Genomic DNA, 26549 nt, shown 5'->3' on the forward strand with positions numbered 1-26549 from the left:
AAATGATTTTTATGATATGAAAACCAAATTGTTATTGAAGCAACCTATACGGCAGAATCTTCTTATGCCTTTTACTATAGGGAAGTGATATATCCGCCCCTTTTGATTACTTGGGACACCCAACAGCAGTGTATCAATGACTACCGGAGGGGCTGATGTACTTCAGGTCAGAAGGATTCAATGGGGCTGATTGCCACGTAGGGCGGATATATCACTTCCCTTACTATATGTATTACTTATTTTTCTAAATAAACAACAAAATTTAAAAAAAAATGGCAAATTATTTGTCAACTTCTTATTTAATTCAAAATTGATTTGAAAAATATGAGAATTTTTTAATTATAAGGATTTCATATAGTTGATATGCAGATGGACCATAGCAGACAATGGCTGGAAACTAGCAACAATCTAATAGAGACTTTTTACCAATTGAATGTGGATCATTACTGAATTGGGCTTAGAGCTTAGAGCTTGTAATTGTAGCTTATTATGATTCTAAAATTGTTATAAAAAAAGGACTGACGTAAGACCAAAATTTAGTGGACTGATTTGGGCAAAACATATTTTACAGTCGGCTCCGTTTCTTTCAATATAAAATGGACGTAAAACAAATTTTATGCTCATTTTAGTGTAAAAATGGATGTAAAATTTGTTTTTATGCCCATTCTACGTCGAAGGAAACACACCTTCAGCTAAAATCATTCTACATAATATACTGCAAAATCATCATGCAAATAATTTCCAAAGTTTGGTTTCAGGAATAAATTGGCGAGGAAAATGTTCAAAAAATAAAATCGGAAAATGTTTGGAAAACTTCGGAGAACGAATCCATTTTTCTTTTTTCTATTTACCATACACGTATCTTATATATCTTTTTTTTTTTAATGGTAATAATATATATCTTACTCTTCTAAAAATGACAGTAATAAGCATTGAAGGATTGTTAAGTGCACGTGTTTAATAGATTAGAATCTCGCTATATTTACAAATAATTTATGAGAAATTGATGTACTATTCTCATATCTTACAGTCAGATAAAATATTCCACACAATATACCGCGAAGTACATGCTTCAGCAAAAGTTGATTGTGCATATAGTTTGGACACGCCATCAGGACAATGATCACCACCTATCAAAGCATAGTTACAAAGTTAAATTCGGGAAATGTTTGGAATACTTCGGAGAACGAACCCATTCTTCTTCTTCTTTCTATTTACTATATGCGTATCTACTATATACCTTGCTTATTCTTCTAAAAAAGACAACAAAAGGCACGGAAGGATTGGTAAGTGCAATTGTTTAATAGATTAGGATGAGTTCAGTTTTCATTTCGGATTTCTTGCAATAGCTACAAATAATTTATGAGAAATTGATGTATTATTTGTCTAATTCACTTTAATTCAGAAAATTGCATGTAATTTGAAAAATAAGAGAATTTATGAACTATTTAGTATTTTCAAAATTTAAAACAGGGGATAAAAATTTGGGATTTCTTCAATAACGTTTCAATAATTTAGAGAACTTTGTAACTGTGTATCAAGAGAGAGAAAAAAACACAGGAAAAGGAGAAACAAGTGAAACGATTAAAGACTACCTTCAGCTTGGCAACTTCAAGTGCTTGATTTCTCAGGAATGTCGGCCTGTTCTTTGAGGGTGCCATAAAGGGTCTGTACAAGATTAAGTAGAAACCGATCCTTCCCATGTTTTGCTAAGAGAGACACTGCCACTGGAAGGTTATCATACATTCCGAGTGGTATAGTAACCTGTGATTTAGACAAATGAGCCAATCAAGATTCTTTAATTTTGTAAGTTAGGTTACTTTGATCTGAAATCAATAAACAAATAGAGTACCTGGCAAAATCCAGACATTCCAGCTATCGCAAGTAAACTAAAGGCTCTGGCACGGAAGGTTTCCAACATAGACGCCTCTGTCAGTAGTTTTGGCGGAGGTCCAGGAACTGTAGGGATTGCAAGGACACCATAGTCCTACATGAATTATGAAAACATCTTCAAAAGAAGCATCAGACAATATTAGTATTATGAAAAGTCGATTCATGGGCTGCTGGTTGCGCAGAGTGTGACATTAATAAAATAAGATGGTAAGCGTGCATAGGGAATAAGTTCGCGAAACAATGTGATAACACACTAGATAATTAATTCCCTATATGTGGGACATATTTGTATGACAATCCTACAAGGAGCTCAAGATCTCCAGCATTATTCAAAATATCATGGTTTTAAGTGTCAGATAAATATCATGGTTTGTATCAGGTTTTCCTTCTACACTTAAGAAGACTTACGAGCAAAATGTGACTTTCATATAAACAACAGTTAGGTTAAAGTTCCATAGTCTGGTTTAACAACTAATGTATGTAAGGGAACACTTGTATATGGTGTAGTTGGTGTTGGAACTCAACAGCCTCTGCAATTTGTGCCAACTACAACTAATCAGATAGTTGATATGTTCAAATTTTAGATAATCTCAATTCATGGGAACACATCCACATTACAGAAACATGTTAGATTTGAAGACATTTAAAGAAAGATTCACAAATACCTCATTCAAAAAAGAAGAAGAAGAGATTCACAAATACCTCCAGAAGAGCACTTAGAGCAGCATGAAGTTCAGTCCTTGCTGTGCCACAGATGTCAATGTTTTCATCTGTTGCCCTAAGGGCATCCCAAACTCGTTCTGATATTCCAGGACCTAAATCAGGTTTGACAGTCGTAACCCATTCCCCATGGTTCTTTTTGAATTCATACCTACGTTACATAATAGAGGCCGTCTCAGCATCAAAACCATAAAACTCGTATAGTAAGGAGTGATGATAAATATTCTGAAGGGCAACAAAGCAACACTGTTCTGTTTGTGCGCTCGCGCGCGTGTTGTGTGTGGGGGTGGGTGGGTGTTGTGGGGGGGTGGGGTGGGATGATTGGTCACCCAAGATAGAGGATGGCATTTGATTGATTAAGAAGCAAGTAGTTAGGACAGCAACAACCCAAGAAAGTTTTGCTATGTTCATATTAAGTAATAAGGTTTGAGCCACTTCCAGAAGATGCTAATGTTTACGCTCAGCTACTCCATTTTGCTGTGGAATATGTGAACAATAGGTTTGATGAAGAATCTCATAGTAAGAAAGGTAATGTGGGAAATAATAACCAAGTCATATGTGAATAATCATCAATAAAGACAGCAAAATATTTATGACGTGACACAGTAAAGACTCATGCTGGACCCCAAATATCATAATCAAAAATAGAAAAAAGGAACTGCTTCTTCTCAAGTCTAGGAGAAAAGAAAACCCAATGAAGTTTAGCTATCTGACAAACTTCACACTGTAAACTAGTGAGTACTGATAAACTCAAGACCAGAAAAATCAGTGAACCATCATCAAGATGATCTGAGATGCCTTGATCACGAGTAATGGAAGAATATGCCATTTTCAAGAGAAGAAAATTGTTTTGGTACAATTTGAAGGTGATAAGATGGGAAAGAAGATACAACGGTAAGCTAGAAAGAAAATGTGAAAATGAAGTAAAAAGGAAAAAAAAAAAAAAAAGTGAGAAGTAGGCAGGTAGAGGCTACATAAGGTTAAGGGCAAGAAAGAGAGAAAGGGAAATAGAAATTGGGACCTTACGTGGAGTTTATGTGCAGGTGGGCACATTCAGCAGGGACCAAAAAAACTAATGGGTTTTATTATCCATTCCAGTGGGCCCCACTGTACCTTTTTTGGCTACACGTTCCCTGCATGGCCATCCACCATATAAAAAACTCCTTAAAGGGAGTTACATGTTAGAAAATGAAAAGAGGTCAAAATTTGAACTTCCAGTTAAAAAATTAAAGGGAATTCAAAGGGTTGTACAGCAACAAGAGGGAACCTAAGGTTTCAAAACAAAGTGGCAAAAAGAAGAAAAAGAAGAAAAAGAGTGAAATATAACGGTTTTCTCCCAAGTGAAAAGGGGAAATAGAAGTGGAAAGATAAAAGAGTATTAGGATTCTAGATAATGATGAAGGTAGGATCAAGAAGGGAAGAAGACGTAAAGAATTGAATGAAGAGTTTATGGAAAAGAATAGAAAAGAAAAAGACGATGACAAAAACAGAAATATAAGAAAGAAGAAAGAAAAACCCATGGAGGAAAGAATGGGTCAAAGCATAATTAAGCAGGAACAAACAACTCAATCTTAAATGATAAAAACTACTCATGAATACGCAAATACAAAAACAGTAATAAACAGTAATAGTTAAACATTTAAAAGCCCGTCAATTTTGTCACTTCCCACCTTTGAAGCAATCGCAAGGCAGATGAGAGAGCCATCAAGGATGGCACTGCAAACTCTTGATTTTCACCACATTTCGCCATAAAATACTTTAAACTCGGAACTTTATCACTAACATAGTCCCCAAGGTTTGTATGGTTAACAATTTCACCTGCAATATAGGAGATCATAAGAAACTACAATCACTTCGTCAATAACAAAGATCATCATGTACTGAAACGCTTCAATAGTGACATGATAATAAAAGATAAATAATGGAAGAGAGAGAACTTACTTCCAAACAACTTTTCTACAGACTTAATAAGAACTTGAGCAACTCGGTCACTTGGAATACTCAGAAGTTGGAAACAGTCATCTGCAATAATAATATGACTAGGTGGCACAGGATCCACATCAGGTATTGGTAACAGCACATGACCTACTCGATTCAAGATCACGGGATCCCTAGCAAACCATCCTAGATGGAAAATGTGTCAAAAAAGGCAAAGGAGATGTGAAATAATATTGGGGGTAGGAAGCTATGACATGATAATCCTACATTAGCATAAAAATTCAGCATGAGCATAAGAAAATTCCTAAGATACAGAGTCTAGTGCAAGTATGGCATTTGATCCTCGAGCGACATATAAGTAAGATACACATGTTGTCTAGGCTAGGGGTGCAACTCGGGTCTGGTCGGGTTGAGGCCAACCCGAACCCCACCCGAGCAACCATTTACTCAACCCGAACCTGACCCGACCCAAGTTCCAACCGACGAGGTTCGACGCGACCCAATCTAAGATTTTAAGCTTAAAAAAAAATTATTAAAAATGTCGGGCTTCACTCAGGTCGGGTTGCCCAAGCCCTCGACCCGAACCCGACATGAACTCAACCCAACCCGACTTTTTTTCGGGTTGAGCCCGCCCGAGACGCACCCCTAGTCTAGGCTGATATTTTTCAAATTAAATTTATGCATGACAAGCTCCAAGGGCAGTACAACCATACTAAGAAATGCAGATAAAGGAAGGCATATAATGTAGGTTCAAAGGCGAAAAATAAGGTTTTAAATTTTGGGTTCGGGTTCGTTTGGCACTGAAATAGAAATATTTCGATTTCGGTTGAAATTTTGTTAGAAATCTTGTAAAATCACGGAAACATGTGGAAACATATTCAAATGTTGAAATTTTAAGATGAAACTTTGGGAAATGCTAGTAAGCATAATTCCATACTTAGAAAGCATCACATAAGAAAGAAAGCCATCCATAATGGCTTAATAACATAGAACACCAAGTGACGGCATTGCATTGCACATGGCTGGAACTGTAATGAAGTATAAGAAAGTACAATGAACAGGCTCCCCTTTAAGGACACCGACTCTATGTTAATATGATGCAAATAGCTTTCTACGAGGTAAATCATAACACCTTTCCATTTTTTGTCGTCCCAACCATTTCGGTCGAATTTTGGGAATTTCAGGAATTTCGATCGAATTTCGGAAATTCCTGTTGAATTTCGGTCGAATTTCGAGAATTTTGGTCGGAAATAATGACGTGGAAGGAATTCATTGAGATTTGGTTTCGGTAGGGATGAAAACAGAAACATTTCGGTTGTTTTGGGGGAATTTAAAACCATGGTGATATTCGGTTATGCATAAGCAAAGGCCTTCAAGAATCCATACTTAGAAAGCATCACATAAGAAAGAAAGCCATCCATAATGGCTTAATAACATAGAACACCTAGTGACATGTGGTATTGCATTGCACATGTCTGGAACTGTAAAGTCAATATAGAAGTACAATGTAATGAAGTATAAGAAGTACAATGAACAGGCTCCCCTCTAAGGACACCAACTCTATGTTAATATGATGCAAATAGCTTTATACGATGTAAATCATAACACCTTTCCATTTTTTATCGTCCCAACCATTTTGGTCGAATTTTGGCAATTTCAGGAATTTCGATTGAATTTCGGAAATTCCCGTTGAATTTCGTTCGAATTTCGAGAATTTTGGTCGGAAATAATGAAGTGGAAGGAATTCATTGAGATTTTGTTTTGGTAGGGATGAAAACATAAACATTTCGGTCGTTTCAGGGGAATTTAAAACCATGGTGACAAATGAAATAAATGAATATTCGGTTATGCATAAGCTAAGGCCTCAAGAATTACCTTTAAAAAAAATTCAAATCAGGTCCAAAGGTGCTTGAGAGCCCCGACGTGAAATAGCATAAACAACATAGCCTTGAAATATGCATGCATATGCCTTCATTCGGCTACACCATTCCACGACGGTGTGTGGGGACATGAAAATTGTTGACGAATGCCATGTGAGAGGAAAAAATAAATCAAAACTCTTGAGAGGTGCACTCAACCTCATCTCCGCTTCGGAGATGCAAGAATAAAAAAAAAATTGAGATTAAATAACTCTTTGAAATATTACATACTAGCCGTTAGTGTGAGATCTTGATGCTGACATGCTATGATACAAGGTGAAGTATGAATATATGAAACGGAGAGGAAGATACGAAACAAACAGTGGAGGATAGGATGTAATGTGCTCCATTCAAAATGAATCAAATATGAGGGTTTACAATGACAAACATACTCATGTACAAATTACAAAAATGCCCATAATGAGGCAATTTTAACCTTTTCTAACCAAGATTTGGTGAATGTTGATGACGATTGATTCCTTTTCATCATGAAAAAAAGTACAATTTCTACAAGTAAAAATGGGCTTACATTTCCTACTCGATGTAGTAGATAAAGTTATCTACTCCGTAGGTAGAAACGCAGTGGGCCCACATTGTTTGGATGATCCAAAGCATTCATTTGGTGGGTCCTGACATAGATAGGGTGTGCCCAAAAAATCAGCTCCATAGGATCATCCTAACCCTTCGATTTGTGGAGGTTAAAAATGGACAGATTTGTGGAGGTTTATACCCGTCCATTTTAACCTCCACAAATTGAAGGGTTGGGATGATCCTATGGAGCTGATTTTTTGGGCACACCAAATCTATGTCATGGCCCATCAAATGAATGGTTTGCATCACCCAAACAATGTGGGCCCTCACTGTATTTTTGGCCGATCGAGTAGATGACGTATCTACTAAATCGAGTAGGAACATCTCTCTCTCTCTCTCTCTCTCTCTCTCTCTCTCTCTCTCTCTCTCTCTCTCTCTCTCTCTCCACACACACACACACACACACTGCAATTTTAGCAATATTTTCTGAAATTAACACTCACCAAGTGGAATTTAGTATTTACTATCTCGAAGCAATGAATAAATCGAAGAGTTCGGTTTCTTAATAGGTAATAGATACATGCTAATTATTGAACAGTCAATTTAAGTCCAATCAACAAATGTAGACACAAGCTTCAGTGATTAATAAGTTGTTTCAGATTGTATAAAAAAAAGGAATGCTATTTATATGCTGAAGGAATTGAAAATTTTGTTTCTGCATCTGACACAAGGAAAGTATAATACAATAAGACTGTCCACAATAATTATTGAACTAGAAAATGTGGCCATACTGGATCATTAATTCAATAAATTTGAGTATGTTTGAAATGCAGGAGCGCAACAAGTCAAGGTGTAAAGTAACAGAAAAGCTTTATTCCTAGGTTATCCACCCAAAACTAATTGAATTGAAGACTCATACTAGTTCCTTACCAACAGTATCAAAGCTCTGAGCCATAGGAATAACACCACTGGCAGAAACAACTGCATGTGAAGGCCGAAAGCCAAAAATTCCACAGAAAGCTCCAGGCACCCGTACACTTCCTCCCGTATCAGTACCTATAACATAGCGTCAAGAACAAACATGAACCATCACATTACGACTATTCCTTGTATTTATTAAGAGTAGATTCTTAGCAATAACTGGGAAGGATCATTAGGCAGCAAATAAAACTATAATGTCAATGTTTCCTTGTAGATAATTATCACTGCCTTAATGCAAGAGTATAGGAGAAGAACAAAGATATAATAGAGAAAAGAACATTTCATAATCCAAACTAATCTCCAAAACTCGGTATAGAATGTAAGATTTTTTTTTCTAATGGTAGTATAGAATGTAAGAAATTGTTCGATGTAAGTGCATTGTCCGACTTTGCCATTCAAAAAAAAAAGTGCATTGTCCAACTTCTTTTTTTCGACTTCATTTTCCCTTGCTCTTATAAGGATGAATGGTACTATGGGGTGATGAGCAGATATAATCCAGAGCTCATCAGATCAACTATCAAACTCCTTACTGATAACTTTCTCCAAGACACACAATGCACTAAACGCCCTAGTAATGCTTATTCAAGGACAGATTTAGAACTAGGAAAGGTCGAAAAACAGGGACAGAGCAACAAAAGGTAGAATCTCCCCTAAGGTTGCTGCGAAACAGAGGAATGGGTAATGTGGCATATCAGATATGCATCAACTACGGCTTTGAAAAGATATGTGTACAAACTGGATCAAAGATAATTTGGAAGTCAAAGTGAAGAGCTTAAAAGAGAGAAATCTCATTAGTATTCTTATAGAACTTAAGAATATCAAATATGCATCAACTATGGCTTTGAAAAGATAAGTGTGCAAACTGGATCAAAGATAATTTAGAAGTCAAAGTGAAGAGCTTAAAAAAGAGAAAAAACTTAAGTATTGTTGAAGAACTTAAGAATACCAACCCACTACTCTTGCGATGTGTATTATGTTTATTAGTTAGTATTTCATGCAAATTACTATTTGTTTTATATTTGATAGGGTTAATCATTAGGATGAACATAGTTGCACTTTTCGTAATTATGCTAACATAATTACTATAATATACCCAGTGGCACTCTTTGTAATTATGCTTAACAGATTATTGCAAATATAAAAATTCGTGTGTTTGGGGGTAACCTATGTGAGTTTTCTCCTTTGTTCTCTTCACTTTCTCTCCTATTCTTACTTTTCTTCAATACAGAGTGTTCTTGAATGTTTTATTTGAACTTCAACAAGTATAATATTGTGCTTAAAGACACAATATTTATTTGAACACAGAATTTCACAACCTCAAAGTTTCTAATATATAATGACAATTTTTTTTTTTAATGGTAGCATATTTCATTAAAAAACAAAGGGAAGACCAAGGTAGTCAACCCAAAACATACAAAGAGAATTAAAAGGAAGACAAGAAAAAAGATACAAGCAGTAAAACAACATCTCATGGAGGGAGGAAATCAAACAAGTCCAACTCCAACCTCCCCACCCCATCCCCAGCTAGTCTACGCGCCTCATTATCGGCAGATCTTGTTATATGCTCGAATATGAATGACGACCATTCCACTCTATCTTGGATCTCATAAAAAAGGTGAACAAATCTCCAAGGGGGGACGATAGAGCCTCTAAGCCACCGAAAAACATTGAGGGAGTCTCCCTCCACCAACACCCTGTCCGTATATAATGTCATCTTATGAGCACATTCCATCATAGATATCAATAGCACACATTAACACTAAACAAAGGTACAAAATTACACAGCGTAAGCATTTTGATCTCTAATGGCCTATTTGGGTTGGCAAGAAAAGTTGCGAAAAGTTGGGAAAAGAAAATTGTTTCCAACTTCCCCTCCTTTTCTGGTGTTTGGTAGCACTTGGAAAGGAAAATCTTTCTGGACCATTTCTTTATCTAGAAAAAAAAATAACTGCATTTTCAGCCAAAACTTTCCAATCTAGGAAAAAGGTCAATTCCAAGCAAATTTTTTATAAAAGGTCAGATTTCCTGGACCACTTGGAATTTTTTTGAGATGGCTCTCCTATATGAATTTTCTTTTCTCTCCTCACTCCTTTGGCTTCTCTTCTTCTTTTCTTCTCCTGTTTCTCTCCTATTCTTACTCTTCTTCAATTCAAAGTGTTCTTGAATGATTTCTTTGGACTTCAACAAGTAAAATATTGTGTTTAAAGACTATTTATTTGACCACTTAACTTCACAACTCCAATGTTTCTAAACCAGCCAATTTAGCGACAACATAGGAAGAAAAAGCAAAGAAAGGACAGGAAATAGAGATGATATAGTGTGGAGGTGGAGTCAGTACCTGACCAGATTAATATGTAGTGGTACAGAATGTAGTCAATTTGATATGAAAGTTGTAGACATGGCAAGTTACATAATACCATGGAAAATCTTTTATGTTACTATAGGAAGTATTTGACAAAGCATCCGCATAAAAAACAATCACTTTGATATGGAAGTTGTAGACATGGCAAGTTAGACAATACTTTCTTATCGTGTTCCATGGAAAATATTTTATGTTTTTATGTTTCTATAGAAAGTATTTGCCAACTCATCTACATATGAAACAATCACCAACCTGCACAAAAATCTCACCTAAAGAGAAATCTACAAGCTTTGCAGAAACTGCCACAGCAGAACCACTAGATGATCCTCCAGGTATCCGATCCGGAGCGGATGGATTAGTAGGGGTTCCATAATGCTTGTTTTCCCCATTTATACTGAAAACAAAAAGTCTTTAGCGTTATATAGATTCAGACATATGATGCGAAACACTCAAGAGCATCTATAAATGAAATTTTAAGTTACTAATGTTTCTAATCCAAACCTGTAGGCCATCTCATCCATGACAGTTTTACCAACACATGTGGCTCCACCTCCTAAGATGGCTAAAACAGCGGGAGATGTCGACATGGCAGCTCCATGAGTCCTTGCCCAGTCTGGATTACCAAATCCGGTCACATACCCCTTGATGTCAAATCTGCAAAAACAAAATTAGCAACATTTAGGATGTAGACAAATAGAAAATTTCCCTTAAATGAAACCAAAATTAGAAGTCCAATGTTTATTATTGAAATTAAACCACTGTACCAGCTCAAGTAAAACCAGGCTAGACACAACAGTTAGCAGCGCATGAGACTTCATAAATAGAAGGCCAAAATTTCCTCATAACAATTTATGCACTCTTATAATTCAAAAAAAAAAAAAAAAAAATTACGCACTCTTCTAATCATTTAAAAAAAAAAAAAAACAATTTATGCACTCTTATAGTCTTATTTATTTTCCCAACAATAAATTTACTTTTCCTAATGTCAAATTTACCTCAGAAGTAATCATGCATTAACTAAGCCACTAAAAATGTTCAACATTATTGAGCAGATAGCTCTATCAGCCTGTCAATTTTTCTGCATAATATCAATTAGAGCAGAAAACAAGATTACAACCTTATGCTATCAAAGTAGGAGTTGTCGATTCATAGGAATAGGTATTTGGATTTTGGAGTATCAAAACAAATGATAAAGAAGATGCATTTAATTAAGTAATTTGAATTTTCACTGGTAGGGTATTATCATAATTTGTACATTTGATGTTCTTAATAAAGACTAAGTTAATGAGAGATATAATTAACCTCATTAACCTATTACACTAAGATGTGCATCCTTTTCTCCTCCTTTCACACACTCCTCATTATATACTTGGTATTAAAACATTTTTCTCGATCTTGCTTTCGCCTTCTACATTCTCCACAATCAAACTATAGATTCTAGATGTCAAAAGCTTTCTGCTGGTGGATTCATTGTTGAATAGCCCTTTGTAGGCATTGTATGACCACACTGCTGATGTCAATACAGATTATATGAAATCTAACATAGAGGACAAAATGAAGGGTTGGTAGTAGTTTTATTTGCGAATTTTTGCTTATAAATGCGCACTTAGATTGCACCTTTAAGTGCCCAAGTCCACACTCATCCAAGAATAAGTGACTGGTGTTAGGAGAGTCATAGTTGTTTAGTTTCACTAGAACTATTTCAAAATGGATTTCAAATCATTTAATTTGAAATGGAGTTTATGTTAAGGTGTTGGGGAGATGTATATTTATGTAAGGCCTTAGCACCATCGAAATGGAATGCTGATTGAATGAATGAAAAAATGACTTTTCTGAAAAATGTTTGCAAATGTGGGGTGTGATGCCTTCTTCTCCAAGGTGAGGCGCCTTGTACCAAAGTGAGATGCCTAGGACTTGCTTGTGTGACTAGCATGTCTTTTTTAATTATCTGGTTACAGGTATTTAGATATGCTACTTTCTGCTTAGTTCTTGTGTTCTTCCATTTGATTGTGTTAGATCTAGAACTCTGTTTTTCTGTGATTCTAAAAAGTTTTGTGCTTCTCTTTGACTATCCTACATAGCTAATTGTGCACGGAGTTCCCTGTCAACCCAAAAGTCTCAGACACGTTTGGTTCTGCCCTTGGTTAAAGTAATTAACACGAACTTTAACGGCACCCAACAGAGCAAACCTCAGCCTAACGTATGTTGTTTTCTTATAGATGCGGATTAAATGTTTCTGATGCCAAGAAACTTAGCTTGGGACTGCAATGATCTTAGTTCATTGACTGTAAGGATAAATTGGTGGGAATGAAGAGAGACTCTCTCAGTATCATTGATTGGGATAACATGGCGAATAACAAAGCTAGGTGTATGGAGGAATATTCTGCCTAAACCTTGAACTAAAATGAAGACTTAAGGAGGTTTGTGTCATTGACACCTCTAGGGAAGCAAATTCTACCAAAAGACAGTATGTCTAACAGCAGAGCTGAGTTTCCATCATAGGAAATGCCATTATGATTTTTCTAATAGGAGAGCAGAGCTTCCATCATAGGAAGTTCCATTAGGGTTTTTTCTAATAGAGTTACATCATAAGAAATGATATTAGGGAAGCCTAGTATTTCTATCTTTTCGCGATAAAATCCAAATTTATCTATCCAGAAAAAAAACCCTGAAAACTATGCTTTTGAGAATGTATTCAAGAAATACAATATGCATATTATGTAAAGATCTAAAGGGTATAATTTTAAAAGTCTCAAGTAGTTAGACTTGTTTCATTGGAACATGAAGATGATGAAGACTGGATTGAACTCATCCAGCCATTTGATCAAATGGGTATTTTCTATTTAAAGGAAATAAGATATGAGAGTGGATAGTGAGTTCATAAAATCCAAATTTATCCATACAAAAAACCCTAAAATGGGAATATTCTAAAGGCCTAAAGGGTATAATTTTAAAAGTCTCAAGTAGTTAGACTTGTTTCATTGGAAGATGAAGATGATGAAGACTGGATTGAACTCATCCAGCCATTTGATCAAATGGGTATTTTCTATTTAAAGGAAATAAGATATGAGAGTGGATAGTGAGTTCATAAAATCCAAATTTATCCATACAAAAAACCCTAAAATGGGAATATTCTAAAGGGTATAATTTTAAAAGTCTCAAGTAGTTAGACTTGTTTCATTGGATCATGAGGATGATGAAGACTGGATTGAACTCATCCAGCCATTTGATCAAATGGGTATTTTCTCTTTAAAAGGAAACGAGATATGAGAGTGGATAGTGAATTCAAATTCAGAAAACAAGAGAAAAAAAAATGAAAGGGCATTGAATTGTAAGTAAATGAGAAGGAGAAACTTACATGTCTTTAACGGCAAAAGTGAGAGCGTGTAAGGGGAGTTGGGGAGAGTCTGATAGAGGTGGCAATATCAACTTTTGAATGAATGCTCCGAAATCCTTTCTTCCCATCTCCCCTTTCTCACCCATTCCTCTCTATCTTACTACTGCTACTTGAACGGCTATTAAGAGAGGAGGATAAAGAGAGGGCTGGTAATATCAACATAAGGGTGTGCATAAGGACATTTTGCCCCCGTTCATTTGTTGAAAGGACGGGAGTATGAGAGCACAATGGATGAATAGGGAAGTTGAAAAGACTTTGAGAGAGCAATGTGGTAATATCACTGTCAACTTTGTGGTTTTACTATGAAAGCTTTGTTGTGTACCTTTTGCTTTACATTATTTTTTTTTTCTTTTGCTGGAGAATTCTAGGGAACATAGTTACAAGAAACTTAGATGTGAAGCCCCAGAACTCGCTTATGAAGCTAAGTTCTTCCTGTTTACCAAGTTTAGGGAAAGCTCACTCCAAGTACCCTTCCTACGTGTTTTCTCTTAATTAAGAGTATATTTCCTATTGAGATTGGACTATGAAATTTTCACCCCTTTAGTATAATGCGCCCCCTGTTAACATGATTTTACCCCTGTTAACATGATTTGACGTCAAAAGGCGTTCCACAATTCACGTTAAAAGGGGGTGTCTTATCCTATAGGGGTGAAAAAATCATCTCACAATTATTTATACATGAAAGAATGTATTCTCTTTTTGATATGATGGAGTGCATTTTCAACTTGAAAACTTGAGTTTCTAATGAAATTATGTAGATCGTTTTCAAAAACTAAACATTAAATATACATGAATAATGTTGGAAAGTTGCCTTATTCCAGCCTTGAGAAGGATTCGTTTGAGGCAAAAAGGAAAGCCATCTTTTTAGGTTTTGGGGGAAAACCTAAATACTAAAAGGAGAGTGGGTTTTCTGGTGTGGAAAAAATCAAGAGAGGGAAAGAGAGAAAAAGAAAAAGAAAAGTGAAGAGAGAGAGAGACAAAGGAAGGAGAAGAAGAATAGAGGGTTTTCTATTTGGGGTATTCTCTTGGGTTTCTCTTGGGGTTTTCTCTCGGGTTTTCTCTTGGATATGATCTTAGGTTTGAGAAGCAAGGAAATGGTTGCGGGCTTGTGGGTTTGTGATTAATCCAGTGTAATCCTTGTATATTGTTTTTTCTCATAATGGAAGATCGTGTTTCTCGCCCGTGGAGTAGGCTTTGCCGAACCACGTAAAATCTTGGTGTTCATCTTGTGACTTGATTTGTTTGTTTATTTTACTTTTCCGTTATATTTGTGCACGATCGGATCAGATTGCCCCGCGGATTTTTAAAACATATGAAATTGTAAATTCATAAAATTTATAATCTTCTTTTCTACAAGTAATCCTTACCTATATGAACCCTTCCTCCCTAACCTATGATAAACCTACTTTTTCTATGTACTTATTCACTTCCAATGTGGCTTCTTAGTTCTTTCATGCTTCATATTGACTTTTAATGACGCTTTTCACGCATTTTCTCTTTACTTAAGGCCACGTTTGGATGACCACAAAATTTAAATTTGGATTTCTCACATTTGCAGTTGAGATTTGGAACTGAATCAGATCCTTAGATTTCCAAATCAGCTACAACAGTGAAAAATCCGATTTTCAAATCTGTTCTGCAAAATATTATTTGGAAATCAATATTTGTGGCAATTACCTTCACCCTCGCTACTGCTCGACCTTGCTGCAAAAGCAGCGAGATGTCTCTCTCTCTCTCTCTCTCTCTCTCTCTCTCTCTCTCTCTCTCTCTCTCTCTCTCAGCATGAGCATGGGAATGATTGATGTATTTTTTATCCAAAACTCAAATCTAAATCCGATTACAAAAACATGAGGTATACAAATGTGGCCTTAGAGTTTTTCGCTTCGCACATTCTCTCATTTCTAAACCCCTCACATTTCACTTTCGCATCATTTGCTTCCCACTCTGGCAACTATGTTACGAAACACTTTGGCTAATTTTGGCAATCATTTTTCATGTTTCTATTTTGGAACTTCAGAATCATTTTCAAGAGTTTAGCATTCTTTCTGAATGAATTTGAAAACATAATCACATTTGATAACTTACATATTCGAAGTTCAGGATCATTTGAAAGAATTGTGAGTGGGGGCCTACCTAGGTAGGGGACAAGGTGGGACCCAGCCTGGTATGGGATGGGTTTAACGTGCTAGCCTAATACATTCCATCAGCTCTAGTGCTTTTGGCGTATTGGTTAGGTACCTAACAGTGGGCACCCTCACCCCTCTCATATTTACCTACGCCCATGCTCACCCTCACTCTCCCATGGTTAATTCAATGAAAGGAGAGAGAGAGAGAGAGAGAGAGAGAGAGAGAGAGAGAGGCAAACAAATGTAGACAACGACATTAGGCAAAGAAAAAAATATTCGGAGAGAGAGGAAGAGAGAAATGGATAGAGAGGAACAGATAGGGATTTTTTAGAGGGACTTTTGTCTTTTTCAGGTACAATGACCCCAAATGATTAATATTTAAAAAAAAATCATTGTTTAGTCATTTGAATAACTTGCTCTAATTACTTATTAAAAAACCCATGAAAATAATATAGAAGCTCATCCAAAGAAAATAAAACTATGCCCATTTTTGTCTTAGGGGAGGAGAAGTCAAACACTTACTCTACTGACAATGATCTCTACATCAACGATAAATGCTAAGCATAGCATTTGGTATCAGAGCAGCCATCACGTCCTATGTTCAAGTCACGAAAGGGGTGAGATGTGGGAGAGGACTACCTATAAAGGGTTACTTGGTAAAAAGCCAGAGTGAAAGTCGTTAGAGTGAAGTTGCCACAGAGTAGCCTGCCATGGAAGGGGCGACAATTGGAAAGGACTACTTGTGAAAAAAGGCAAGAGTGGAAGCCGTCACAGAGTGGGCTGCCAAGGATGGCAAATGCGGAAGCTTGGTGAAATGTTACGGTCTTGAGTGGGGGCCTACCTAGGTAGGGGACAAGGTGGGACCCAGCATGGTATGGGATGGGTTTAACGTGCTAACCTAATACATTCCATCAGCTCTAGTGATTTTGGCGTATTGGTTAGGTACCTAACAGTGGGCACCCTCACCCCTCTCATATTTACCTACGCCCATGTTCACCCTCACTCTCCCATGGTTAAGTCAATGAGAAAAACAAAGAAAGGAGAGAGAGAGAGAGAGAGAGAGAGAGAGAGAGAGAGAGGCAAACAAATGGAGGGTTGTAGACAATGACATTAATGCAAAGAAAAAAAAAATATATATATATATATATATATATATATATATATATATATATATATATATATATATATAGAGAGAGAGAGAGAGAGAGAGAGAGAGAGAGAGAGGAAGAGAGAAATGGATAGAGAGGAACAGATAGGGTTTTTTTAAAGAAAAAAATTGTATATGAGTCAATGCCATTTTCCGTAGATAGACCAATGGGAACGCCCTTGCTGCAGAAGCAGCGAGACATCTCTCTCTCTCTCTCTCTCTCTCTCTCTCTCTCTCTCTCTCTCTCTCTCTCTCTCTCTTACAGCATGAGCAAGAAAAGGGTTGCGGGTTTGTGGGTTTGTGATTAATCCATTGTAATCCTTGTATATTGTTTTTTCTCATAGTGGAAGATCGTGTTTCTCGCCCGTGGAGTAGGCTTTGCCGAACCATGTAAAATCTTGGTGTTCATCTTGTGACTTGATTTGCTTGTTTATTTTACTTTTCCGTTATATTTGTGCACGATCAGATCGGATTGCCCCGCAGATTTTTAAAACATATGAAATTGTAAATTCATAAAATTTTTAATCTTCTTTTCTACAAGTAATCCTTACCTATATGAACCCTTCCTCCCTAACCTACGATAAACCTACTTTTTCTATGTACTTATTCACTTCCAATGTGGCTTCTTAGTTCTTCCATGCTTCATATTGACTTTTAATGACGCTTTCCACGCATTTTCTCTTTACTTAAGGCCACGTTTGGATGACCACAAGATTTAGATTTGGATTTCTCACATTTGCAGTTGAGATTTGGAACTGAATCCAGATCCTTAGATTTCCAAATCAGCTAAAACAGTGAAAAATCCGATTTTCAAATCTGTTCTGCATAATTTTATTTGGAAATCAATATTTGTGGCAATTACCTTCATCCTCGTTGCTGCTGGACCTTGCTGCAGAAGCAGCGAGACGTCCCTCTCTCTCTCTCTCTCTCTCTCTCTCTCTCTCTCTCTCTATGCATGAGCATGGGAATGATTGATGTATTTTTTTATCCAAAACTCAAATCTAAATCCGAATACAAAAACATGAGGTATACAAATGTGACCTTAGAGTTTTTCGCTTCGCACATTCTCTCGTTTCTAAACCCCTCACATTCCACTTTCCCCTCATTTGCTTCCCACTCTGGCAACTATGCTACGAAACACATTGGCTAATTTTGGTAATCATTTTTCCTGTTTCTATTTTGGAACTTCAGAATCATTTTCAAGAGTTTAGCATTCTTTCCAAATGAATTTGAAAACATAATCACATTTGATAACTTACATATTCAAAATTCAGGATCATTTGAAAGAATTGTGAGTGGGGGCCTACCTAGGTAGGGGACAAGGTGGGACCCAGCCTGGTATGGGATGGGTTTAACGTGCTAGCCTAATATATTCCATCAGCTCTAGTGCTTTTGGCGTATTGGTTAGGTACCTAACAGTGGGCACCCTCACCCCTCTCATATTTACCTACGCCCATGCTCACCCTCACTCTCCCATGGTTAATTCAATGAGAAAAACAAAGAAATGAGAGAGAGAGAGAGAGAGAGAGAGAGAGAGAGAGAGAGGGAAGCAAATGGAGGGTTGTAGACAACGACATTAAGGCAAAGAAAAAAATATAGAGAGAGAGGAAGAGAGAAATGGATAGAATAGGGATTTTTTAGAGGGACTTTCGTCTTTTTCAGGTACAATGACCCCAAATGATTAATATTTTAAAAAATCATTGTTTAGTCATTTGAATAACTTGCTCTAATTACTTATTAAAAAACCCATGAAAATAATATAGAAGCTCATCCAAAGAAAATAAAACTATGCCCATTTTTGTCTTAGGGGAGGAGAAGTCAAACACGTACTCCAATGACAATGATCTCTACATCAACGATAAATGCTAAGCATAGCATTTGGTATCAGAGCAGCCATCACGTCCTATGTTCAAGTCACGAAAGGGGTGAACTGTGGGAGAGGACTACCTATAAAGGGTTACTTGGTAAAAAGCCAAAGTGAAAGTCGTTAGAGTGAAGTTGCCACAGAGTAGCCTGCCACGGAAGGGGCGACAATTGGAAATGACTACTTGTGAAAAAAGGCAAGAGTGGAAGCCGTCACAGAGTGGGCTGCTGAGGATGGCAAATGCGTAAGCGTGGTGAAATGTTACGGTCTTGAGTGGGGGCCTACCTACGTATGGGACAAGGTGGGACCCATCCTGGTATGGGATGGGTTTAACGTGCTAGCCTAATACATTCCATCAGCTCTAGTGCTTTTGGCGTATTGGTTAGGTACCTAACAGTGGGCACCCTCACCCCTGGGCACCCTCACCCCTCTCATATTTACCTACGCCCATGCTCGCCCTCACTCTCCCGTGGTTAAGTCAATGAGAAAAACAAAGAAAGGAGGGAGAGAGAGAGAGAGAGAGAGAGAGAGAGAGAGAGAGAGAGAGAGAGGCAAACAAATGGAGGGTTGTAGACAACGACATTAAGGCAAAGAAGTCAAACACTTACTCCAATGACAATGATCTCTACATCAACGATAAATGCTAAGCATAGCAAAAAGTGCCAAAGTTGTACTACAATGACAATGATCTCTATCTCAACGATAAATGGTGAAGCATAGCAAAAGGTGTACACACCAGTGGTAGAAAAAAATATCTAAAATTCCTACCTTTTTCCTGAATCTTATTTGTTTGTAAACTTTTTTCTTCGTTTTCTTTATCATTATTGCGCATTAATATAAACGGATGGATTCATCAGCCCGAACCATTCCATATCCATATCAAGATTTGATTGATCCAATTGCAGACACTTTTTTTCAACCGTTGAATTGATAGAACATCGTTTTTTTTTTAGGCACACGTCGGAAACGGAAGAAGAATGATAGACTTAAAGGTGCCCTTGCAAAAAAACAGTTACAAGGGCGCCCCCACTGGCCTATCTTATGAAAGTTACTCTAATTGTATATGAGTCAATGCCATTTTCCGTAGATAGACCAATGGGAACGCCCTTGCTGCAGAAGCAGCGAGACGTCTCTCCATCTCTCTCTCTCTCCCTCACAGCATGAGCTTGGGAATGATTGATGTATTTTTTTTCAAAACTCAAATCTAAATCCGAATACAAAAACATGAGGTATACAAATGTGGCCTTAGAGTTTTTCGCTTCGCACATTCTCTCTTTTCTAAACCCCTCACATTCCACTTTCGCCGCATTTGCTTCCCACTCTGGCAACTATGTTACGGAACTCTTTGACTAATTTTGTTAATCATTTTTCATGCTTCTATTTTGGAACTTTAGAACCATTTTCATTTGGCATTCTTTCTGAATGATTTTGAAAACATAATCACATTTGATAACTTACATATTCGAAGTTCAGGATCATTTGAAAGAAAAGAAGCAAAAGCGACTCCATTTCACTCAAAAAATGTAAATTGAAATGTGCTTGAAGAACTCCGGGTCAAATAATGCCTCCAGAAAATAGTGTTTAACTAAATGCCATTTTTTAATATTTCATTCTTTAGGACTAGAATTAGAGAATCGCTTCAAAAATGATAAGCAAATACAGCCTACAGAGTCTGGATAGAACATTTTCTGCCCAATATATGTTCAATGGTGCTAAATTTGAAAAGAAATTTAATGAAAATGGTATTCACCCTCCACCTCTAAGATTTTACTCGTAAAGAAAATTGCAATCTCTTTTTCTCAATCTCTCATATATGTATATCTTAGATCCTTGCAAGTTACAACATGCTAACAGTATTTTTAAAAACCAAGCTCATTAGCTGGAACAACCCATCATTTAAACATAAAGATAGCCTTCCTTTTTGTTGTAGTATATTATATGCTAGAAATGTCGCTTTTATGGGGGGTCTTTGGTGCAAGATTCAATCCAGATTTTTGTATTAAGTGATGTTTAATGCAGGAAAAATTACCAAAAATGGCCTCTATCATGTGCCCAACCCCCATAAAAGATAGCTCTTTTTTACCATGTCAAGCAGATCCTGCATGAATGCAATCAAAACAGCTAACATCAGGTGGAAGGGTTCGTGGGATTTGCAAAAATTGCTATCACTATTTAGTTTTGTCCAACCTGACAAATGTGAACATGTCATTCCTCTGAAAGCAAAGATACCAACTTGAAATATAAATTCAATTGCATAAAGAGCTTGTATATAAAGATGGAAAACTGTAAAAGAATTTAACCTATTACATTTGCTCAGGATGTTATATCTGAGTTCTGTGCTGTGAATATTCCAAAACTTACTGATTGTGTTTTGGTCTAAAAAAATCCACTTTTACTATATAAAAAAAAGGTCATTTTTCCTTCATACGCTCCTTCAACACGATCCCCTCGAAAATCCCATCAAACCCGAAACTACCTTGGAATTCTTGATATTCCACCCGCCCTGGTAGCTGAAATGATACAGAGAACTCCCCTGAAGGGCAAAGAGTCTGTGTTTGCATCTCAAACACTTGATTGTTTCTTACTACCAATTTTTCACCAGTCGTCGATTCCCCTTTTATTGTCACTCGCCCACTGGACTCGACTTCAATACTGAACTCATCTGCCATAAGAAAACACAGAAGCTCAGTGACAATTGTAAGAGATCAAACAACAATCCAGAGGCAGATAATAATCATAAGAAGAACGTGGTCTTATGAGATGGGATTGATCAAGACTCCAGAAAATTAACAAAAACTAAAACTTATAGAGGCCCACTTCAAAATATATAAGGATGTGTCAATAAAGAGAAGAAAAACATCTGGATCGTTCAGTCAAAAATGACCCGTTTGCTAAGAATTTGAATTACACAGATGGCACTTTGAAGCATCACCATAATAGATTCTTTCAGAAGTTTTCTGTTTCTAAATATAAGGATGGGATTGATCAAGACTACAGAAAATTAACAAAAACTAAAACTTATAGAGGCCCACTACAAAATACATAAGGATGTGTTAATAAAGAGAAGAAAAACATCTGGATCGGTCAGTCAAAAATGATCCGTTTGCTAAGAATTTTACTTACGCAAATGGCACTCTGATGCATCACCATAATAGATTCTTTGAGAAAGTTTTCTGTTTCTAAGTATAAAAACTCTTCACCGATGGAAACATCATGAATACTAATCCAAACCTTTTTTTTGTTTTGGATATTTCCAAATAAAAAAGAAACAAAAACATATTGATTCTTAATTCTCATAAAAGGTATAATTAAGATTTCAAAAGACCTTACATTTCCTAGTGTGAAAGAACATTTACGAACTTAGATACTATTTTTTGTCTCAGTAGACAAAATGCATTATAGTTGTTCGCATGAAAAATAAAGAAGCTCAATAATCTACCTATTTTTATAAAATGAATTAAACTTACCTTCACCCCTTTTTACTCCTGGCAAGTACATACGGAATAAGTAGGCCTTCTGAGAAACACCTATGTCGACCAACCCTATTAGCGGACCAGTTGGCCTCACTGCAGTTCCAGTTAGTGAAATCGCTTTCTTGTTGCCTACAGTTGTAATGGTACTCCACTCATCAACTGTAGGGGATTCATGAAAAAAGAGCATAGCAGACTCAACTTTCTCTGATGCCATTAGTGCGTGATTGTAGCCTGGAGTTTTCTATGTTGTATTTGAATATATGCTCTTTAAACTGCAAAATGCAGCAAGATTTTTAGTAGATGAAGGGCAACAAAAGGCATTTTTTAATGGCAAAACAATAAAAGGCATTTAAACTGCTCAGTGCAGAAAAGAACTTTTTAGTTGCACATTTAGGAAATAATTCATAGTAAACATGAGACGGAGATTATAATGATAGTGGTGAAAAGCATTCCCCTTTTAATGAATTTCTTCACCATTGAAAAAAAATAGAAATCTTTGTTCTCGGTCCATTACTGCTTCATTCTTAGTAAAATTTAATTACCGTTTTAAACGGACTGAACAGTCAATATTATGAGAATATAATTACTGAAAGTCAAGCAAAATAATGAAATCAAACGAAATTTCAGCAATATGATGAAATCAAATGAATGAAAGTTGTGGTTCCATTTTAGTTCCCATTTAATTACCATATACTGTTGTATTACAATCTCCTTCAATTAAACTTGCCTGACTGGACTGGGAATTCCTAAAGAAAAACTATCAAAATTCAATTTAATGGCAGGAGATAGCAGCAAGGTATACCTTATTATATATACTTTGGCTATAGAAATCTTGAATCATAAATCCACGAAACTCATCGCTCACTATTGTCCTTATTTAACCATGACTCTTTCCGTATAAGAGACTGATTTCTTTATTTCCAAAGAACAATGGAAGAATTATAGTCCAAAGAACTTGCCCTATATCCGGAGATAAAAACAATTACATTCCTCCAAAAGAAGGCTAAAGACAAAACAATTACATTCCTCCAAAAGAAGGCTAAAGACTCAGGAAAAACCCAACACATTCCAGACCAACCGAAACAGATAAACACGACTCATGTTCCAAAATTCACAACTAGCGAAGATCCCCATGACATATAAAAATTCACAGAAGAACAAATTAAATCAAACTGAAATTGGAAAAAATTCTAAATAAACACAAGAAAAATATGATGCATGTAAAATCCCCTGTATAAACCAAAACACATGAGGTTGTGAATTCAGAAGGTAAAGTAAAACTGTAAAAGAGAGAAAATTTTCAATAAATGATTTTCATTCCGACACCAGCCAATGTTAATAATAGTTTTTTTAGCATTGTTATTCAAAACCTTGACATCTGAATAAATGAATTAGCAAGGCCTATGAGTTCAATTGGATATCTAGTAATTACCAGATATTAGATATGTAAGGATGTCTGCAGCGCAGCGATGTAAGATGGAGAGCGAGAAGATGGTTAATAGGATTTGTTTCCAAAAATGAACCGGTTTAAATGCATGCCGCTTTTAATTGCTATGGGGTGCAAACACACAAAAAGACCGCCGGTGTAAACAAATTTTTAGGGGCGGTTTTTACCAGACCTCCGAAAAAAATAGTGTCTTCCTAGCCAGGCATATCTCTTTAAGCATATACCGATGGTTGGTTTAGGACCGCCAGTGAAAACACACATATAGTGGCATTCATTTAAGACCGTCCGTAAAAGTGCGCTGGTAAAAACATACTTTTTTGAAGAGATGGGGTGCAAACAAACTAGAAGAAGACGTGTGCAATGCGTGTGAGAGATAACAGAGATAAAAATTCTCATGGAGGAAATGCCCCTGGAGATCAAGGGACTTGTGATGAGCAATACAGATCACATGTTCTGTGTTATTATAGGGCCATACCTATTAATAGTTTCTTAAATATTTTTACCATTATCTACAAAAAAAAAGTAAAAAATCATTACAAACATTTCATAAAAACCTAGAAAAAACAGCTACTGTCGAGAGCATCTAGAACATTATGAAGTAGTTGAGCTCCTAATGTTCCTAAATAAGTATGCTCAACATTGAGACCATTCACTTCAACTTATTCACTGATTTGGTCAAGGGTTCTCTTAATCAACCATTTAAAATACATAAAATTTAAAATAAACAAATACAAGAAAATAAAACTATAGGGTTGGAATACTATTGCATCTTGAAACAAATAGAAATAATGCAAATAAAAAAATCAGCAAGGGAAAAAAAAGGCAATGAAGCAGAGGAGAGTGGTAAGGGGAACAATAGTAACAATGGTACGGAAGCAATCAACTGTCATTATTATGATTACTACTACTACTACTACTACTACTACTATTACTAGTACTCTGATTATTATTAACAAATACTGAAAAAAAAAAAGGAATATATACGAAAAGAACTAACAGCTATTCTGATCCCATACGTCAAACCAACCTAATTTTAAGCTCTGTAAATAGTGACAGGCTTAAGCCACCGAAATCAACGAAACCCAATTCTTAAAAGAAAAGAATACATGAAACATACTCAACAAACCAGTTAATTTGTATCCAACAACCCACAGCCAGAACATCGAAAACACATGTGATTAGCAATAATTGCTTTAAGTGTTTTTTTTTCCATTATTTCCAGAAACTTAAAATTCATGATAAACATTCCATAAAAACCTAAAACAACGGCTGCCATCGAGAGTCTAGAACATTAGATGGTTGCTGAGCTCCTAATGATCCTAGATAAGTATGCTAAACATTGAGATCATTTACTTCAATTTATTCACTGATTTGATCAAGGGTTTTCTTAGCCTGAACCAATTTAAAAACACAGAAAATTTAAGATAAATAAATAAAAGCTATAGGGTTGGAATACTGTTGCATCAAAGACACAAATAAAAATAACGGAAATAAAAAATAAAAAAGGGGGAAAGAGATAATGAATCAAATGAGGGTGGTGAGGGGAATGATATTAACAATGGTAAACATCTAGGGAGAAAACAATCATTATTATGATAACTACTTTTACTAATATTACTATGATTATCATTCTTACTATCATTTTTTATTAGGGATTTGCTAGGGACCATCGTAGAAAGTTATTATAAAATCAACAAATCTTGAATAAGGGAGAATATATAGGAAAAGAACCTGATTTTAAACTCTACTAGTAGTGACAAGATTAAGCCAGCAAAATCAACAAAACCCATTTCTTAAAAGAAAAAAAATACATGAAAAATATTAAAAAAACTAGTTAATTTGTTACTATCATTTTTATTAGGGATTTGCTAGGGACCATCGTAGAAAGTTATTATAAAATCAACAAATCTTTAATAAGGGAGAATATATAGGAAAATAACCTGATTTTAAACAGTGCTACTAGTGACAAGCTTAAGCCAGCAAAATCAACAAAACCCATTTCTTAAAAGAAAAAAAAAATACTAAAAAAACTAGTTAATTTGTTACTATCATTTTTATTAGGGATTTGCTAGGGACCATCGTAGAAAGTTATTATAAAATCAATAAATCTTGAATAAGGGAGAATATATAGGAAAAGAACTTGATTTTAAACAGTGTTACTAGTGACAGGCTTAAGCCAGAAAAATCAACAAATCCCATTTCTTAAAAGAAAAAGAAAAAACACATGAAAAATATTCAACAAACTAGTTAATTTGTCCAAGAACCATAGCTAGCCCATAAAAACACCAATAGTAAGAATAAGAAAAAGGGAACAAGTATTATGTGTTTTGTAACTTTAACCTAATCTTCCATGCATACAAAAGAATCATACAATGCAAACCCTAACCCACAAACACAAATGAACATTTTTCTTCATCAACTTCATATTAAGAATCAAAGGCAAAGAACTGGAATGAACAACATATAGCATATGATGATATACCTCTTGTGGGGGAGAATGGAGCTTGCTCTTTGTCTTGTGAGGGTTTCAGCCATTTTTTGGCTTGTAAATAGGCAAGGTGAGCCATGAAAGGGGGGAAGAGGCGTGCCGGAAAAATCTCTCCGATATAAAAAAAATATCACTTTTTTTCCTTTTATAGACCTATGCCACGTCAAAATGAGGTCAATACTTTGGAACATTTATCCTTTCATGCTATTGGTTTTGACTAATGTGACATGTTGTACACCTGGTCCAAGGTCTCATGTGGGCCA

General features: G+C 36.0%; 2 protein-coding genes across 2 annotated transcripts; both read right to left on the bottom strand.

The window, feature by feature from the left end:
* Positions 1–938: 938 nt before the first annotated feature.
* On the bottom strand, positions 939–13876 carry LOC143863352 (amidase 1-like). The gene is made up of 10 exons (XM_077374048.1): positions 13703–13876; positions 10846–10998; positions 10614–10738; positions 7932–8057; positions 4555–4737; positions 4284–4431; positions 2596–2764; positions 1853–1987; positions 1596–1764; positions 939–1130 (listed from the first exon to the last, which is right to left on the bottom strand). The coding sequence occupies exons 1-9, from the start codon at positions 13825–13827 to the stop codon at positions 1612–1614; spliced, it is 1317 nt and encodes a 438-aa protein (XP_077230163.1). The 5' UTR covers positions 13828–13876; the 3' UTR covers positions 939–1130; positions 1596–1611.
* A 7228-nt stretch (positions 13877–21104) lies between these two features.
* LOC143883940 (alpha-crystallin domain-containing protein 22.3-like) lies at positions 21105–26428 on the bottom strand. The gene is made up of 3 exons (XM_077387268.1): positions 26281–26428; positions 22346–22623; positions 21105–21540 (listed from the first exon to the last, which is right to left on the bottom strand). The coding sequence occupies exons 2-3, from the start codon at positions 22563–22565 to the stop codon at positions 21290–21292; spliced, it is 471 nt and encodes a 156-aa protein (XP_077243383.1). The 5' UTR covers positions 22566–22623; positions 26281–26428; the 3' UTR covers positions 21105–21289.
* Positions 26429–26549: the final 121 nt, after the last annotated feature.

Source organism: Tasmannia lanceolata, unplaced genomic scaffold (assembly GCF_043159265.1).
Source record: "Tasmannia lanceolata isolate RefF3 unplaced genomic scaffold, GAP_Taslan_0.1 ptg000002l, whole genome shotgun sequence".
In the NCBI taxonomy this organism is placed as follows: Eukaryota; Viridiplantae; Streptophyta; class Magnoliopsida; order Canellales; family Winteraceae; genus Tasmannia; species Tasmannia lanceolata.

Excerpts from the sequence above, each read along its gene's own strand:
- LOC143863352 (XM_077374048.1), bottom strand. The coding sequence starts at position 13,827 with ATGGGTGAGAAAGGGGAGATGGGAAGAAAGGATTTCGGAGCATTCATT. Across the intron at positions 8,058-10,613 it reads GCTTGTAGATTTCTCTTTAG|GTACTGATACGGGAGGAAGT; the intron begins GTGAGATTTTTG and ends GCTATGTTATAG. Across the intron at positions 4,738-7,931 it reads TCAGAGCTTTGATACTGTTG|GATGGTTTGCTAGGGATCCC; the intron begins GTAAGGAACTAG and ends TTTTCCATCTAG.
- LOC143883940 (XM_077387268.1), bottom strand. The coding sequence starts at position 22,565 with ATGGCATCAGAGAAAGTTGAGTCTGCTATGCTCTTTTTTCATGAATCC. Across the intron at positions 21,541-22,345 it reads AGGAGTAAAAAGGGGTGAAG|ATGAGTTCAGTATTGAAGTC; the intron begins GTAAGTTTAATT and ends TTCTTATGGCAG.